Here is a 19,145-nt window from a genome sequence, read left to right as displayed (position 1 = left end):
AGGCTGCATCTTTTCTGGGCTCTTACAGCTGAATGGTACTTACCCAGGAAAAGGAATCTCATATTCTTCTGCCCAGTCTTCCTGCTCTCCTCCATAGTAGTTACTGCTCGGTCTGGTTAGCTCATGACCTGTGTCCTCACTTTCACTGTCACCCAGGGCGCTGTCTGAGCTCTCATTTCTTGGAATGTCCCAATCAATTCCCGGGGCCACCTTTTTCTCTGCGTTTTCTCTGTCCCCATGGGGGACACGAATAGAGATGTTCTCTCTTTGGTCCTGCTCAGCAAAGCAGTTTTTGTAGGTCTCCTGTCGCACGGAGTCCATAAATTTACCAAATTCGCTGGGTGTTTTGCTAGTCTTTGCACACAGCTTTTTAGAGAACTCTAAACCGCCATTGTGAGTGAGAAGCTCTGCAGCTGCTTGCCCTGGAAGATCATCAATAGTCCGGGTTTCAACTGAGCCATCATCAGTAAAATTGTCATCAAACAGACTCATGCTCTCAGCGCTGTACGCGTTTGCATTCCAGCTCTGATGCTCACCAGCAACTTGAGGAAAGGGTTCAGCTGTCCCACAGTCTCTATTTTGGTCCTCAACAGTTTGTTTAGCTTCACAGTTCTGATCAGCAGACACTCCTTCCTCCGCTGCTGGCGGGCTGTGGTGCCTGGCAATTTGTTCCACGACTGCCTGGCTTCTGAGCTCTATGTCTGAGTCAGGTGACATGGAGTCTCCGATGAGGAAAGTCACCTTTGTCTGAGCTTCGGCAGCGCTGCAAGGAAAAGCGTCACAGAAGAGCTTATCTGGAGGTTTCTTTTCCACAGCTATCCCGGGTGACCTCGTTGCACCGATGGCCTGGCTGCCTGCTTCCAGCACGTCTTCATTCCTCCACACATTTGCTGTTGCTTCCAAACCAGATTCTGCCAACACACGTTTCTCTGGTGAAGATGACCCTGTGCACACCACGCTCTCTAGTTTAGTGTCCTGACAGGTTCTGGGTTGACGACCATCAGCAGCATCTTCCTGACCATCATCAGGAACAATAGTTCTGCTCTCATCTGAAGAAGTTTCCAGCTCCACCTTAGGAGTGTTTTGTGCGTCTTCTCTCTCTTGCTGTGAAACACCTTCTATGTTTTGTGCAAGAGAAATCGGGCATTTGCAGTTTTTACAGCTGCAGTTAGGAGTTCTCATTTCCTCAGACTCCTTTGGTAGCAAGTTACCCCTGTTCTTGTGCATTGTGACAAGCACATACTCTGATTCTTCTACTTCTCCTTTCTCCAGCGTGGTAGTTATAACAGTTCCAGGCATGACTATGGCTTCATCTTCCCCATTTTCTAGCAGATGCGTCTCCTGAAGTTCCGAGCATCTGATGAAGTAAGTGAGGAAATAAAGCAGCCTCTGTACCAGATCGTGTCTTTTGCCAACCACAACTGTTTTGGCTAATCTCACGGGTGATCCAATGGCCCCATACAGGTCACCTGGAACAGGAAATAAAAGGCGATTATTTTGCATCTTCAAAATGAACTCTTCTAACAGGCAGCTGTTGTGGCCATCTTTCAAAGGCAAGGCCCACAACAGAAGAATAGTGAGGACAGCTATGCTGTTATTCTGTTTTCAATACAGAAATTTCTAACGAAGCTGTTGGCATCATAAGTAAGATGACACGCTGGCCAGGGGGACATCTGATCTCACATAATAGGGAGTATTTGCACCACCTCACTTCAGTCCCAAGCTCTGGACGCTGGTCCATATTCCATATATAGTCATGGGAGAGAGGAGGCATCTGCTCTGAATTACCCTGGATAGCCTGGAAACTGGGCTGAACTTTTACCTACCAAAAGAAAGCCGTAAGGGGACACAAACCTATGCCAAGAATGTAGGCAAAAAGTGCCAGTGGCAGGTGCACAGCCGAAGCCAACCTTCTCTTCTCTCCCCCTGAGCTCTCCTATGGGTCAGATGGGCTGTTCTGGCAGCTTCGAAGACCAGTCTCCAGATTCACCTATATTATTCTGGAGGTATGAGGACACTGCATGAGAGCATGGAAAAGGGACATGGGATCTGAGAGGCGCTGAAGGCCAGCGCAACAACAGGAGATCCCTTGAGTCCCATCAGCTCTGCCATCATTCTCCTTGCCAAAAACCTGGCCATCCCTGCCTGTTCTGGAATAGGGTAACCTCAGAAAGCCTTCCCTTCCCCATCCAAGTGGAAGTTTGCGTGCAGAGCGAGACAACCTGCCTAGAGAGCAAGAATATCATCCTTTCTTCTCTACTCAGCAATTAAAGACAACACAACTCAATCAGCTGGGCTTTGAGACCTTACCCAGGTCCTGATTTCCTGTACTGTGTCACTCCTTTGCCCGTTGTGCTCATGGTATCTCCATTTCTCACCAAAAGATGGATTTTTCTAAATGTGCTTTTTCTAGAATCAAGCTTATCGATAGCAGCATCCCAAATAAATCAAAATGGAGTTTCTTTACAGAGGCGGGACAAGAGAAGGAACAGAATCCTCCATCATCACCAGGGCAGGAGATTTGTCACAGATGACTTTTTGGCTGCCATTTTACAATTGATACTGCCTTAAGAAATTATAGCACATGAAAAAAGAAAAAAAATAAATAAATGCAGTGAATATCTCTGAGCCTGAAATACACGCTTTAGTTTTGAGTAGGAAAAGAAACAGATAATTTCAGCTTGGATGGGGGGATGTACCACACATCCATGAATACCACCAGTTGTACTCCTTCACATAGTTTAAAGGTATTTGCCACGTACCGAGCTGTGCCCACAGCGGGTTGTATGGGTGAGTTTTGGCCAGCATGTCCACACTCTGGGAAGAATGCTTTTCCAGGAAGATCCGTATAGGCGGCTGTCCATTGGGCATCACCGTGGGGACCCAGGCCAGGTGGTTTGTCAGCACTGCGGTCAGGAGAGCTGGTAAAAACCTGAAGGCAAAATGTACAGTAGTGTGTCAAACAGACAGCACTTCCATGCTTCACATGGATGTGGGTGGCTAACAAAGCGATGGAGGTCATTCCTTAGCTCCTCTCCTCCCACATGCTCAGAGCTCTTGTTTAGAACATGCATTTCAAGTCAAATGAAAGACTTTAAACTTGTCTCAGCTCCTCTGTTTGGCAATTATCAGACTTCCTATTTTGCAAGCTGTGTTGTAAAACATCTCAAAACCACTCGATTTAGTTCTCTATAAGAAGAAGGCAGCCCTCTGTGTCCCCTGGGACACGACTGCTCCAAGGAGTCAATGGATGAGGAGGAAGGTGATGTGACCCAATAGCCAGGTGCTGTGCTCTTTCATGTAACTGTTACTCTGACGCAAAGTCCTTCATTCACAACAAGGAGGAAGGCAGCTCAGCCACAAAGGCTGCACTCTTACAAAGGGGTTTTCAATAGCTAAACAAGCAGGTAAAGCAGAAAAGCTTCCTGAGAAGTGCTCAGGGATTTCCTGCAGCGATGCAGTGCAGTTCCTGCCAGAGCCCTCCCCGTCCCTCCCAGGAGCAGCACATGAGCTCAGCCCGGGCTCTCCTGCACCGACAGATGGAGCTGGTGGCTCTGCAGCCAGGGAAGGGAACCAGACAAACCTCCCTGAGCCCCAGGTAATGCTGTGTGAGTAGCTCCAACCATCAGGCTCCCTATGGGTTACACCTAGCCCTGTTTCCTGAGCAGAGAGAGCCAAAAGAGGAAAGCAGACTTAAAAACAGATTGCAAAGATACAGGGCTCGCTTCTCTTCTACCTTCCATCAGTGTAAATCTTACTACAATGAAAATAAAGCAAACAAGCTCAAACAAATGACCATTTAAATGTAAATAAGAAGTATAGGACTCAGAATGACAGGAACTGGAAGATGCTCTTCCCAGCAAAAAAATCTTCCACTGCATTGGGCACCAGTTTTCACAAAGCACATCTGAACCCTCACAACCCGTACAGCTCCACCCTGACATGAGATGCCGTCTCATTGCACTTCTGCTTTAAAACAAAGCATTTACAAATAGTGTTCTGATCCTTTCTTGCTCATTACGATGAAGATTTTCAAAAGCCAGCTCAAATTATTGGCACAAACCATGTGTGTCTTTAAAAACTCAAATCCACCTACTGATTTTTTGCAGCATTTTCCATCAAGAAGGTGAACTCCTTCATGAAGCGGTGGCACAGCTGGTTCTTCTCTGGAGTCCCTGACATCATGGTAAGCCAGACGGGCTCCCCGATGCGTGGCATGGTGTACAGGTTGCAAATAGTTGTTCTGGAAAACAAACAAACATCAGAACATTGATGGGGACTCATCTCTTTGAAAGGGCAGATAACAGCAGGAAAAGGGGAAATGGTTTTAAGTTGAAGGAGGGAAGATGTAGGTTGGATGTCAGGGGGAAGTTCTTTACTATGAGAGTGGTGAGGTGCTGGAACAGCTGCCCAGAGAGGCTGTGGATGCCCCGTCCATCCCTGGAGGTGTTCAAGGCCAGGTTGGATGGGGCCCTGGGCAGCCTGGGCTGGTATTAAATGTGGAGATTGGTGACCCTGCCTGTGGTGGGGGGTCGGAGCTTTGTGATCCCTGAAGTCCCATCCAACCCAATCCATTCTGTGATTAAAGAAAGCAAAGAAGGGCAGAGATCCTCACTCCAATCACTTATTGCAGCACTGAGGCTGTGCTGCTCTTTCTCCCAGCAGGAATCCCCACCCTGGAGCAGCCCTGCAGGTCCAGGTGTGTGTGGCTGAGCTCCCTTGAGCCCAGCAGCACTCACTGCCCTGCTCTGAATGGAGAGCAGTGAATGATTTTGTTGGGGTTATTTCCCTGCTTTCGCTGCATTTCATTCACAATTCGTAACTGCTCCATGGTTAATCTGTGACTAGAGCAGATCCACACGTACCTGATTTATATTAGTGCCCTGAGTTGCTCTTTGCTGTACCAAGTGGTGCATCCCCTTGTGCTCACACAGGAGGGACCGGGTTATGCTTTAACTCAAGTACAGCGTTAGAGCATCAGCTGCCCCATGGCTTCAAGGTTTACACACCTACCCACACCCTTCTGACTCCACAGACAGCAGATGCATTCCTAGAACTTGGGCTTTGCAGTAGAACACCAGACTGTAACCCCTCTGATTGCTGCTGAACTCAGCTAAACCGACCCATGGTTCTGTTTTAAAGGCAATGCCTACAATGATGGGTACTCTTCAAACCGACACTTTCATCACACTAAAAAGTTAAGCCTGAACAGAAAGACCCACAAGGAAATGAGTGATCAGCTCAGGTTTCTCCCCACCTCATGCACTGCTTTTTCCAGAAGCGGTGCCTTTGTTACACAAGACAAAGATTCATGTTACCCCAGAAATGCCTCAGATTAACACAGACCCGCGTCGGTCTGAGACTTAGAGCAGTCCCAGGGCTGTGGCAGTGGCTGAGCACGTCAGACAAGCACACACTTGGGCTGCAGCTGCCAAATTTTCAGCGGTTTCACATTTAAAGTGAAAGTGTGCAGCAGAGCTGGCAGCAAGTGCAGTGCGTGGCTGCAGGGAGGGAGCAGTGGGGGTGATGGTGGGAGGCTGGTGGAGTTCTCTACCTTCTTCTGCCTTGTTTTTGCCTGCATCCAGGCTTAGGCCTCTAGCAGAAGGACATGGAGCCGTGCCCAGAGGGCCACAAGGGTGCCCAGAGGTTGGAGCAGCTCTCCTGTGGGGACAGGCTGAGAGCTGGGGGTGCTGGGCCTGGAGAAGGGAAGGCTCAGTGAGACCTCCCTGCAGCCTTCCCATTCTTGAGGGGAGCTTGTAACAGGAGGGGAGAGGCTGTGCATGAGGGCAGATAGCTTACAGATGCTCACTGTACCCCTGGCCCAGGCAGACGCTGCTCCCCATTGATGCTGCTCTGCTGGGCACACATGTGCAAGGGCAGCAGCAAGCAGTGAGCTGGGGCCAGCAGTGGGGTCATGGGGAGGCAGCTCTATGCTCACTGCCCATAGACCAGAGTGGAGGCGAAGGAGGCCCAAATAAAGGGGGAGATCCCAAGCCTGTGAATTTAAAAGCTGGCTGAGTTTCAAAGCCCAAACCAAGCATCAGACCCTGCAGACACAGCTGACTGGAGATAAACGCAACAACTTAATCTAAAATAAAGCTTATTTCTCCTTCCTATGCAAACTACCCAAGCCAAGCCCCCCGCAGCCAGCAGCTCCACCGCTTTGAAGAAGAGAAACTACTTCTCAACTAAACCCAACATATTAAAATATTTGTTTTCGTTGAAAAGATAGACCCAGTCTTGTGATTCGTTATTTACTATTCTGGTAACCCTGGCTGCATCTGCAGCCGATAGTGTTTCCTCAGAGACAGATCAGATTGCTCTGGCCGGCAGCCAGCAGGCATGTGACTGCAGCACGGGGAACCTCCATGCCGAGCCCGCAGCCGCCAGCACGGAGCAAGGGCAAGGATTAACTGCTTGCCAGCCCTGCGAGCACGCTGCAACGCTCTCCTTCGGCTGGGGAGGAAACAAAACAAAGCCATCAAATAATAAAACAAAGAAGTGCAACAAAAAGTGAATGTTTTTAAAGCAAAGCGATGCTTTTTTTCCTTTAGTTAGCTGGATTTTTTAAAAAAGCTAGCAATCAATAATTGCAGTTAACCCTTTTGAGTACCCCCTTCCCTCACTCGCCTTCCCCCAGCATCCCATGGTGGCACACCAAGGGGGCACAGCTGGCAGCAGCCCCTGCTCTCCTGAAGTTACAGCGTGCTTAAAGCATTTGAAATCATAGATTGGTTGGGTTGGAAGGGAACCTTAAATCATCCAGCCCTACCAACAGCTGCCCTCAAAGCTCAGGCAGCCCAGCACCCATCCACAGCTATGGGCTCCTCCAGGGATAGGGCACCCACAGCTCTGGGCAGCAGTTCCGGCACCTCACTGCCCTTGGAGTGAAGGATTTCTTCCTCATAGCTGACCTTAATCTCCCCTCTTTTAGTTTAAAGCTATTCCCCATTGTCCTATCACTATCAGACATGCAAGAAGCCACTCTCCCTCATCTTTACAAGCTCTCCTCATGCTCCCGGGAGGCTGGAATCAGCATGGGTGGGAGCAAGGGGCACTCTGAGGCTGTGGGGCTGCTCACCAATGGCACTGACAGCTGGGGGAGAAAGCAGCCTCTTGATGAGAGGTGATGGCCTCAAGTTGTGCCAGGAGAGAACCAGGTTGGATATTTGGAGAAACTCAGTGGCTGGGCACTGGCACGGGCTGACCATGGAGCGAAGAGTCACCAGTCTGGATGTGTTCAGAATGGTGGGGATGTGGCACTGGGGGACATGGTCAGTGTGCATGGTGGGGTGGGGTGGGGATGCACTTGGTGATCCCAGAGGTCTTTTCCAACCTCAACAACTCTATGAGGCAGCCTATCCCTGCAGCTCCCCTTCCCCATCAGCAATGCACTGCTGACCCTGGCACGGTGCTGGGAGCTCCAGTGTAACAACAAAGCTCAGCAACTTCTTGTGCAGTACTTCCAAAAAGAAAAACCATCAGTGGTTTGTAAAACTTCCTGCACATCAGTTTGCTCCCTGCCCTCGTTCCCACCTCCCATAGTGCAGGGTTTCCCTGTGCAGGGGGTAAAACCTGCTGCTGTTCACAGCACCATAAGCTGCTTAAAAACTGCTGGCATAAAGCAGGATGGAATCTGGCTGCCAGGAAGGAGCAGAGGGTGTTTCCCCGGGCCTGCACACGCTGCCTCCTCAGCACTGCTCCACAGGTACCCATCAGCTGCAGAACCAGCACTGCATCAGCCTTGGGGACTGAGGGAGCTGAAGTGTTTATGCAAGTACAGTGGCTCATTTCATAAGTCATGTGTCTGCACATCTGACATCCACAGAGAGTTTTAAGCCTTTAAGTCAAGTGCTCATAGCCAAATCCATCACCGCTTCAGAACACAGAAATTGGTGCAGAGTGAGTAATGGCACAAGGGCAGTCCTGGAGCCGGGCACCACACTGTGCCAATGGCATTGATCTGCAGCAGCAGTCGAGGAAAGCAGCCATCTTATTGCTTTGAAAGTCTGCCCTCACCAAAACATTTTCAAACAAACCAAAGTGCCCACAGTGAGTTAAAAGTGCACAGGATTACACTTTAGAAACGGCAACCCACTGCAGTCAGCACCCTTCTTCCCTCCAGCAAAATTTGCTTAAGAGGGTAGAAAGCAGCGCGAGTTTCAGGTTCAGCAAAGGGCTTGGGCTCCTGACTGCCCCGTGACTCCAGTAGGGAAGCAGGCGCCCAAGGAGATAACAGCAGCCTAAATGGGTTCGCTGAAGCTATGCCAAAATGTCTTTGCATCCTGTCTTCAGTGCTAAAAGATCCCTTTTCCTCCCTTACTGCAGACATTGCATCGCTGCACTCTACAGCCCCTGCACAGCACTGTGAGGTCCTTGCAGCTGGGATGACTCCCAGCACGCTGCGATGAAACCAGTGCATCGCCCAGGTCTGCTGCCCCAGGAAACTCGGTTATCCGACATTAAACTGGATTTAATTCACCTCGTTATGCTATTAAAGAGTAATATTTATATCGCCATGGAAACCTCTGCATAAAACTGGTCGTTCCACACAGGGTTACGCAACCAGCGGGTCATGTGTGCGATCGTCCTACAATGGCTGGGGCGAGGAGTGCCAGCCCAGGGGACGTGACTGCCCTGCCCTGCCCGGCTGCAGGCTGCCAGGTGAGCTGCTGGTACCATGGCACAGCCCTGCCGTGCTGCCCAGCCGGAGCAATGAGCTGTGGGGCAGCAGGATGGCCTGCAAGCTTAGCGCTCCTGAGCCCAGCTATGGCACCCCCCCTCCCCACCCCCAGTTAAACAGTCTGAGACTGTTTAACTTGGAAGGAAATGGAGAATGTACAAAGTCCACCAAGTGGAGGGGGAATGTTTTGGGGGAAGTTCCGGGGAAAGCAGCTGGGGGATGCTGTTATCAGGGAATGGGAATGCAAAGAAACTACTCAGCGAGAGGAGGGGGAGGGCAGGGAGAGCAGAGCAGAGGGAAGCCGGTGTCTGCTTGGAGTTGCTGAACTCGTCTCAGCCCCCTGGGCAGTATCTGCGGCTCCCAAAAGTTTTGCACACCCTCTGCTCAGCTCTTGGCACAGCTCTCCCCATCCACGTGCTCTGCCTCCTGTCCCTACCCAACACATCCCCTGCACTTCCCTGGGGGGAGGGTCTAACAAATACAAACAAATCAAAAATATACACAGTGCTTCTCCCCTGAAACAGCACCCAGCACGTGGAGCTGAGCTATAGAAAAATAAGTGAGCCCTCAGGATCCGTCCTGCTGGGTAACATCCCTCCTGATATCAGAATTCTCTGGTTTAAACATCAGCACGTTGTCTGTTGTCACGTCTTTAAAAGGGAGCTCTATGCTGGCTGTGAAAGGAAGCACCCAGCCACTCCCATCTGAGAGGGGATGAATCACTTGAAACAGATGGATTTCATTTTATTTCCCTCCCCATTACTTAAACCGTGGAAAGAACATACAGTTAAATGTCAGGGATGTGCTTATCTGTGTTACTACGTACATTAACTGCTGAGAGAGGCTCTCTGCAGGTACTGATAGCAAGAGATTGTAGCAGTGTATTTTGCTGGGTGAAGAAGATAGATCTCCTTCCCAGTACTGGTTATCTGGAACTCATTCAGAGAGAAGAATGTAGAGCGGGGTGAAGGTCTTGCTTTGCTCACACATCAAGAAAACACCAAGCAAAGGAGCGCAAAGTGGGCTTGCAATTCTTAGCCCTTAATGGGTCTCAAGACAAGATGCTGGGAGCTCATTATTAGCTAAAGCACAGAAATCATTGGTCACTCTGCTCTGCTCAGGCTGAACCCTTGTGGATACGCACATTTGGCAAAACCAAAAGCCACAAACAGTATGGGATGGGCTGCTATCTGCAGAGCCTCTATGGTACTTACTTCTAAAGGAGATGTTAGATGTTATACGCTACATTTCTAAAGAGAAAACATTTTCCTTTTGAGATAAGACCTCTGCAGGAAGGAGGAGGACCTTCCAGATTGCGTAAGTGCTTTTGAAGAAACAGCCACAAAAGATACGAGAGAAACTGCTCACCTGAACTCATTGAGGGCATCAACAATTCTGTTATATGCCAAACTCCGCTGACTGGCATCAGCTGATCTACGACTCATTTTCATAGCCTTGAAAACAATCATTAAACAGATAAGTAACACCAGACACAGCTACAGAAGCACAGAAAATGGAAAACAAAGTCATGTGTTCGACTTTATCTGCCATGCAACCAGTCATGCAAATAATTTCTTTTTAAGTGATAAAAAGATGGTACAAGTGCCAGCTTTCCTATCTGAGAAAAAATAGGTGAGGCACACGCCTTTGCAGACTCATTCTCCTGTGCTTTTCATCATTAAAGGCATAACAGGGGTCAAAGTTTTTACTGCAGTCGCAAAGTAACCACTAAGTATGTCCCAGAAGAGAGATTTGAAGCAAATCTAACCACATATTTAAACGTTTCCTACGTAGGAATCAGGGGCTTAAGATAAAACAAACAAAAATGGAAAGCAAAAAGCTTGGTATTTATTTACAGACTGGAATATCCCAGAGATAGGCTCTTATCCTGCAGTCCCCAGTGCTGAGATACAGCTGAAGCAGGGGAGTAAAGGCAGCCTTGAAAGCACCTTTTTCCCTTTGCTGATCCAGAGCTTGATGGGAGCCAACACAGCCTAAGGCCTGATGTCATTTCAGCCGTCTCTGTAGCATAACACAGCAGTTCTGTCTGTTCTCTGTGCTGTACCTTAGCAATAGGAAACATCAGAGACGCTGTGGAGCACAGATCCTTGCTGGTGCTGTTTCAATATCAGGCAGCAAGTTGATCCCGCTTTTGTAAACAAGTAACAGGAGTTGGAAATTAAATGGGCCGAAAGGCAACACAAGCAAAAGAATCAGGAGAGGCTGCGTTTACCTGTTCTATTGCGCTCTTCAGTTTGTTCATGTGACTCTCAAAAAGAGGGAAGTGCGAGAAGAAGAATTCATTGAACTTGTTGTTTTCATCTTCATCTCTTGAGAGTGAAAAAATAACCCCAATGGCTATCTTCTTCTTCCTAACAATCCCTGGGCTGGGACCAGAGCTGTCATCTGACAGGTTAAAGCTTTCATCCATGGACCTTGAAACATGGGAAAAACATAAAGTTAATACAGTCCACTGTTTGAAGCTGTACCTTGGTTTTCCTGTGTAATTAAATTCCAGAACATTTAACTTCAACGAACAACATTTGTTTGCAGGTGTTGTCAAATCAACACTTCTCAGTTCTTCAGAAGCAGTCATTAGCCAACCCCAACCCAGAGCCAGATTCAAAGCATCTGTGGGACTAGAACACCGTACCCTTACTCTCCCTTACTTCTGCCAAGGGTTTGTGTTTTAAGTTTCAGGGCTTCTCATCCTCAAATGTACAGCCTACGGGTCTAAATTTTGCCAAAGGTCTCCCAGTTAGTGCAAATGGCTTCAAGAAAATGGAGGCTACAAAGATCTAGTGCTGAACTACTGGCTGACATACACCTTTGTAAATACACCACAGAAAGCAACAGCAAGAACAGATGTGCATACGTAAGGGCAGGATCAAGCTGAAAACAGTGGAAAACTGAGGGAAGCAACCAGCATTATCAATCCCTGCTCACCATCGAGGGAAGACCCCGTTCTCCAAGCTGGTCGTCTGGCTGCGCCGCCAGCGCCTCTGGTAACTGCTGGCACAGCTTTTGTTGAATGAAGAGCCCGGAGATGGAAACGGAGTGATGAGCAGACTGCTAAGAGATGCTGCAATAATTAAATAGGCATGTATATAAATCTCTCTGGAAGAAAGAACATTTGGAAAATAACACCAGCAACTCAACTATGCCCCTGAATATAATCTGGTGCTGCTCACCAAGTGCCTTCTCTTTTGCTTATCTACGCTTCTCATCTAAAAATAATCAGTCTATAACAACATTAGCAAGCTATACAAGCACTGCAAGGGTGGGACAGTCTTGCAACTTCATATAATAAGCAGCGCGCAGGCTGCACCTTGCTCATCAACCCTGAGTATTGGGAAATAAACTCTTTGTGGAAAGGAGTAATGCTAAGCACATCTTTAAAAGCCGTCCCAGCCCTACCCCTCAGTGCCCAACCCCCTGAGTGGGGATGGCGGTGGCTGGGGGGGGCACTGGGGATGCTAGCTCGTGTTTTAACATTAACATCCTCCTCAGTTTGGGAAGGAGCTGACAACAAGCACTGCTTGGAAATGCCATCCACTCATTTCAATATTTAATTTGGCCTGACTATTTGCAGCATGCTTTAATAAATAGCACATAGGCTCTATGGGGCTCCTATTAAACAAACACCCTCAGTGCCTGAGGCAGCACTCCCATGAATTCTTATATGGAACAAAAAAAAAATGTTCATGTTTCAGCAGCGAAAGTTACTTTATGATGTCTGTATGTTTCAGTAACAAGACGAACATCTAGTGACTATTACTGAGTGTTGTCTGAACTTATAGGGTTAATGGAACTGACATTACCAGATCTCGCAATACCGCTGTCTCTGTCCTCATTCTGCTCCCTCCCAGGCATATCCATAGGGTTGCTGTGAACTGTAAAACAAGGAATACCAATTAGCAGGGGAATATACAGTTCCTTTCTTGTTTGCCGATCTCCATGTAATTAATGAAACAAAAACATGCTCATTAATTCAGATCAACAGCACCGCACAAGGCCATCACCAAGAAAGGCTGCTTAGCTGAGCAAGCCAAAGCACTGATTTGAAAAGCTCGTGTATAATTTCCTCTAGTCCATATGTCTATTTTAGCCCAAATTGCATCACATTCACCATTTCTTTACATCTATAGCTTTCAATAAAGTTTTATTCTACTCAAAGGGTGTTCACCACATAGCTCAGAGTATAGACAAAAACAAAAATCAGCGCTTCATTCCTCTAACAGCATTCCCAGCTATTATATGTTTTTAAAAGGATTTCCCAATGCTGTCTTGAAGAAAATAAATGCTTTTAAACTGCAGGCAGTGCATTGGTTGTTCAACAAAGCCATAAGCCGTCCAGAATCAAAGTCTGCATATACAGAAGATCAAAAGTGTATCAGGCTTAACAGCCTCCACACGTGATGTATTTTACAAATACGCCGGTGGAATAGAAGCTACTCAGCCATGGAAATAAGACCCATCTAATGAAAGCAAAAGATGTCCACTTTACGTTAGCGTAGGTTAGCTTTAATTGTTACAGCTTGTTGGAAGCAAATCCAGACAAAAATAGCTCGATGCTTTGATGACAGATTATTTCTGAAAAGAGGAAATCTTGTATGATAAAAGTTTATAAAACAGAAAAACCAACCTAGCAGCCCTAGGGAGGGCTATTTAAATACCTGCTGTCCTCTGTATCAAAGAGATAAGAGAGCAGAGATCTCTGTCTGTTTTGTATTTAGAAAGGATAAGTCTTATTTCCAAGGCAGCGCTACCAACGCACACGTGGCTGTCCCAGCAGCTAGACTAGGCACACAGCACAGCACACAGCACACTGCAAACCTGCAAAGAAAGAGGCGCTCCGGATCAGGCGGAGCGGACCTTGTTCAGAGAATGCCCGCCTGGGGCTGCAAAGCTGTGAAAGACCTACATGGCAAAACGTAAAATACACATGAAAGAATGAGGTTAGTAAAGCAGAACAGTCTGTAGGGAGGGGGCCAGGGCAGGGAGGAGATACAAGCCAACATAAATGCAGAGTAACGTTCGCAGGAGAACAGCTCTCACGCTTAACAAGAATGTTGATTCAAGGAGCACGGCTCACAGTGGAACTACACAATACTTATGACATTAAAATAATAGAGAAAGCTTTACACCGTTTCCCGTATAAGGATGGGGCTTCTGTCTATGGCCTTTATTCATTTGTATTTTTCTGAGTTGAAAACAATTAATTTATGCAGGCTCCGAGCCCAAGCTGATCACAAACAGGAGATTCATGGAGGACAATGTTTGTTTTAACATCACACTTTGGGGTGCCTGAGCAGGGCTGTCACTGAGGAGAGGAGCAGGCAGACATTGCTCTTGGTGGAACCAAGAGAAGATGCCAGGCTGCAGGAGCTGCTCTGAGAGCAGCCAGTGTGCCGCACCAGAGAAACGAGCATAGAGAAAGCACAAAGTTAGCAGTCTGCTTAGTGGCTCATACTGAGAGTACTATGGGCTGCAGGTATCCAAAGGAAGGAGTGTATTTACTGCACACAGAGCTGGGTATTCTAACAAGTTAATTGCTAGCCCCTCTGCTAGACTGGAAGCCACTGATCCCACAAGGTTTACAGATTACAGGAAACATGAAGGTTGCACTTCAGCAAAGCTCCCTTCCATTCTCATGGGTCTTCATTCCTCAGTAAAGGAAGGGACGTGCCTACTGCTTCCTTGCTTATTGTTTTCTGCTTTAACCAGTATATCTAGAGAAGCAGCTTGTAAATACTTTCCATCCAAAACACACAAAGCCTCCTCCTGCTGCAGGCCAGCGAGTCAGAAACAGTCTTTGGTATTTAACACTGTTGTTGGAAATGCTGCAGTTACAGATTAACTTCTTTGCCTACTTTACCCATGGTTCCCCATGTGCCAAAATAGGGACTGTAAACAAACATTGCTGAGCAGAATGATGACGTGTGCAGCTCAACTGCAAAGCACTTCCAGCATCCTCCTCCTGCAGGCACCTCCTCCCTCCCTGCTGGGTGCCCAGGTGCCACAGGCTGCTCCTGCATCGGATTCAGACTCAGAGCTCCAACAGCTCCGCGTGAGCTCACAGATTACGTGATGTAGCAAACACTTTTGCCAGCACAAAACCTTAACAGTGGATGAGTATGGTTCCCCTGTCCAACATGGGAGAGGTCAACAGGGAGGAAGGAAGCAGATGCTTGTGCCCAACAAGAATTAGGACCACGTAAAAGACAGAAACCCACTAACAAAGACATCAAATTCACTCCATACTTTCAACCCCAGAAAAGTACATTTTACAACATTCTGGGAAGTAAGTGTAAAAAGTAATCCCTTTTTCCATCTACCATAAAAACATCTTGTTTGGAAAGCAAACGATCTAAACCAAATGGAAGGCAAGATGTGCTCCCATCTGAGCAGTGAAGTACAGTATCTTTACTATTAATTTCACATTAGGAAAAGTCGGCATCCCCCACTTTGTTTCCTAATGCTCACAGAGCCTTGACCCACAGCACTCCCACAGATGCTGACAGTCAGAGACTCCAGATGGTTTTTCAGGACTGCTCGGCTTCCAAGATCAGACCAAAGAAACAATCTGTCTGATCTGATCAAAAACTAAAGTGCAACTGTGCAAGGTTAACTTAGCATGGAATCTACAGCCACGCGTGTTCAGGTGGCCAGAGTACAGAACTGAATGGAAATTATTAACAAAAATGAAATTGGGGGACTAAGCCAGGCAGAGTCAATCTGGCCTGATCCGAGATGTGATGCTCAGAAAGTTCTATGGACTATTTTCCAACATTTTCTGAATTTGAATTTAGATATATTTAATATATCTCTATGGAGCTTTATGCACATACAGCTGCATACAATTAAGACACTGATAATTCTTTGAACTGCCTAATTTCTTCACCTCTTCTCCAAATTAACATTAATTTTCTGTTAAAATCTGAGCTTTCCTATTTTTGCACTTGATTCTACTTAGACTTTCATATTCTACAGCCTGTGGTTACTCAGTTAAAGATAGCAGGAAATAAAAGCCGTTTGTAATTACCTATATTCCCAAGAAGTCCATTCATAATCGTACTGTGGTCGGGCTTTAATGTATTGCTGTCTTGATTAATGAACTCAAGACTGTCCTGCAACCTAAAAGACCCAGAAAATAAAACATACAACAAAAACAGTGATTTGTATTTCAGTAAAACACAGTGTCACTATATTAATTCTAAGATATAACGGACAAGAAAAGAATGCAGGCTTATACTGCCACATTCTGAGCTGGGTCAATTAACACACACAAAACTGTTCAAAGCCAGATCTGCCTGTATGCAATAGGAATCATTTCTAAAGGACTCACGTATTCAGACTTCCGTAGATGCTGCTTCCAGTGCGAGCTGTGAAAACCTTGCTGAGCATGAGCTGAGGAGGTGAGCTAGAGGACAGAATGGAAGATGTCAGCCAGAAGCAGCGCCAAGATTGATTTTCATTTCCATTTCATACCCTTCCAGATTATAATTTACAGCTCTAAACACAACATAACAGCTTTTTGTGTCCAAAGCGATATCATAATAACCTTAAAGCAAACTCAGAAATTCCTTTTACCCAACATCTGTGACATTCAATTCATTTTAAATCAGCACTAAGGATGACATCTTCTGACAAGACTAGTGGTAAAAGAAAAGGATCTTACCGGATCTGGTGAATTTTCAATGTGGAGCCCTTATAGCTCATGGCCACAGAGCCAAACATCATCTCTCCAAGCATGTTGGCATCTGAGGAGCACCGAGAACCCTGCAAAAAAATAATAATCCACTTGTTTAGAAGCACACTTCTACCTCAGGCAATGTACACCTAAGCAAAACTGTCCTTATTTGAAAGATAAACATGCAACATCTCTCTCTATCAGATACACCCAGTTGAACCGTTCAGTACAGACAGTGCAGGCAAAGAAAGTGAGCTTCAAACTGACAGCGCAGTAAAATCACCCAACAAACCTAAACCATCTCGGAGGGGGGTTGATTCACACTGCAGGAAGTCAGGGCACTAAGAAGTTCAGAGTTTAATTACACGCTTTGAAGAAAGAAGACCATTAAGCCTAAGTCTCGTATCTGTTGGACAAGAAGTTGCAAGTTCCATGGTGACTTTATGTAGGTTGGAGCCTTCCAAAAAGGACCCTGAAACCAGGCATGGAAATAGCCTTGTGTTTGGAAGTTACTAAGTGCCATATCTCTGTACCAAGCCCTGAACAAGCAGGATCCTCACCTGAATTCCTAAAAGGGCTTGGGCTTATCTCACAATTTTGCCCAGCATCAGGCAGCGAGCTCAGAGCACAATCAAGGACAGGGTGTCCACACCTCAGGTTCCTACCAGGAATGAGGCATGATATGGAAATGCCCACTCGAAGTTGCTACTCATGCTAACCCTCAGAACAAGGGCAAGAACAAGGAAATGCTAATCAGGCAAAAAGCAGCACACTTGTAGCACTTCTCAGCTTTTAGCTCTGCTCAAGTGCTCTCAATTAAGATGGTAGTACATTAACAGCCATACTATTAACCTCTGAAATCTGCCATCAGTGCAAGAAAGATAGGGGACAACTGAAATAGCAATCACAGCTATAAAAATGAGGATGGAATTGCAAAGTTTGTCAGCATTCATATGACAGGGCAGAATCTGATGGTTTGCTGGGGCACAGGGATGTCCAGCTTTACTTCCCAGGATGTCACCCTGCCCACTGGTCTGGGTGAACTGGAGGTTGGATGGGACAAATGAATGTTAGAAGTGGCTGGTGAGGCTCAGGAGAAGCATGAATGGTAATGCCCCTAGGAAATGATGGCTCTGCCAGCATCATCAGATCCCAGTGTAAGAACACTGCAGTTACTACTGCCAAATATGTGATGGTTGTTACTTTAAAATCTGTTGCAGATCTCCAATTGAAGAGCTTCCTCTGAACGAACATCAAGCCCTTGATGGTCACTTTTGGTTTCAACTTCCTGCTACGGTGCAAATCTAATTCTAAACACAAGGAGAGAATTGCTTTAAAATAACTTATTGATTTTCCTTGTCGAGAAACCAAATTAAAAAAGAAAAGAAAATGAAAATCAGCTGCTTCAAATTTAATTACAAGGATTTCCCTTTTCCCTGAAAGACAGAGACAAGCAATGCTGCAGGCACAGTGTGGTACCCTTGGTCCTCCTTCAGTCTGGCATTTCACCTGCACTTCATGACGATAACCTCACCTTGCATAACAGAAGGTCCACATATTTAATGCAGTTAATAAGGAAACACTGCTTCAGCTCAACTCTGCCTTTAATTCTGCTAATTAAAGATCACTTGAGACCAAAGTAGAGTGCAACCAACTGAGGAAAGGGGTTAAATATTAAAAACTCAAATGAAAAATAGCCAAGGAGCATCTGGCAGAAAGGGCCCGTCCCCCAGCACTGGACACAAACCAATGGCCCAGGTCATATTTACAAGCATGCATTTTAAGAAAGATCATAAACCAACAAGTGTTTCTTACTGCACATTCGCACATGAGAGGTCGTAAAATGATCATGATTTGGAAATTAGATTTTTGAATATATCACCTCAAGCGCTTACTATTTACTGTGCATAATGTCCTATCAATGGCTGAGTACATATATATATATTAACAATGCTATAGATAAATCTCCAGTGTCACGACCAACAAATCAGGGAGACTTTCAGCCCTGAAAACACAGACTGACAGGCACAGAAGAGGGAATATTAGAGCAATAATGTGCAAAAACTTGTATGGCAGCTTCCAAAGAACAATTAAAAATGCTCATCTTAAGTTCAATGCATACTGAAACAAGGACTATACAGAAAGTCCTATTAACATCGTATTGTTTGGACTTCCATTTTATACCACTAAAAAAGCAACAGAAGAACATATTAAGTAGCTTCTGAGGCTACAGAATAGAGCAGATAGAAGAAAGGAACTGGCATGCTGACCGATGGCTGGACAAACTTTCTAGGACGCTTTCATGCACAGCTTGAAAGAAATATGGAGAATGCAGTAAAAGATTCACAACAATATTCTTTATAAGACCAATTTAAGCTGGAAGCTTCTTGCACACATTCTGAGCCAGACATGGCCACACATTCATTCAGTAAGACATTGACTAGGCGATACACATGAGGAAATGAGGACTTCAAAAGGAAAACTTTCCACAACTTTAAAATATACAGCCATGCCAACCACAAAAATTAATTTCCTTTAATAACGTTGACCATTGTTAGCACAGAGGCTGCCCAGCAGGAGAGATAATTTCAGGATAGTGGGGGAACATCGTTTGTCTTGGTCACACAATGCCCAAAGGAGGTTATTCTGTGCCGCAAGGAAGCTGCTAACCACAGCAAAATGCCCTTCCAGGAAGGCAGGAATGGAAAGCAGACCTTCAGCCTTCACCTTACTGAAGCTGTGGAAAAGAGTGTGATCAGAAAGAGAAAA

At 46.3% G+C, this 19,145-nt stretch overlaps 1 protein-coding gene across 4 annotated transcripts in view; it reads right to left on the bottom strand.

Annotated features, from left to right (window-relative positions):
* The window catches only part of FNIP1 (folliculin interacting protein 1), a 57,354-nt gene that overhangs the window by 5,774 nt on the left and 32,435 nt on the right, over positions 1–19,145 (bottom strand). For 2 of the 4 annotated variants that reach the window (XM_015875559.2, XM_015875558.2), the window contains exons 4-14: positions 16,365–16,465; positions 16,032–16,106; positions 15,729–15,820; positions 13,520–13,603; positions 12,505–12,576; positions 11,630–11,765; positions 10,917–11,118; positions 10,052–10,137; positions 4,097–4,243; positions 2,763–2,932; positions 44–1,469 (exon numbers count right to left, since the gene is read on the bottom strand). In XM_015875559.2, coding sequence (XP_015731045.1) covers positions 44–1,469; positions 2,763–2,932; positions 4,097–4,243; positions 10,052–10,137; positions 10,917–11,118; positions 11,630–11,765; positions 12,505–12,576; positions 13,520–13,603; positions 15,729–15,820; positions 16,032–16,106; positions 16,365–16,465 — 2,591 coding nt within the window. The remainder of the gene's footprint in view (positions 1–43; positions 1,470–2,762; positions 2,933–4,096; positions 4,244–10,051; positions 10,138–10,916; positions 11,119–11,629; positions 11,766–12,504; positions 12,577–13,519; positions 13,604–15,728; positions 15,821–16,031; positions 16,107–16,364; positions 16,466–19,145) is intronic. The other 2 variants (XM_015875557.2, XM_015875560.2) reach the window with 1 other exon arrangement.

This window comes from Coturnix japonica, chromosome 13, assembly GCF_001577835.2.
Source record: "Coturnix japonica isolate 7356 chromosome 13, Coturnix japonica 2.1, whole genome shotgun sequence".
NCBI classification, from domain to species: domain Eukaryota; kingdom Metazoa; phylum Chordata; class Aves; order Galliformes; family Phasianidae; genus Coturnix; species Coturnix japonica.
This window is presented reverse-complemented; position numbering and strand designations above follow the sequence as displayed.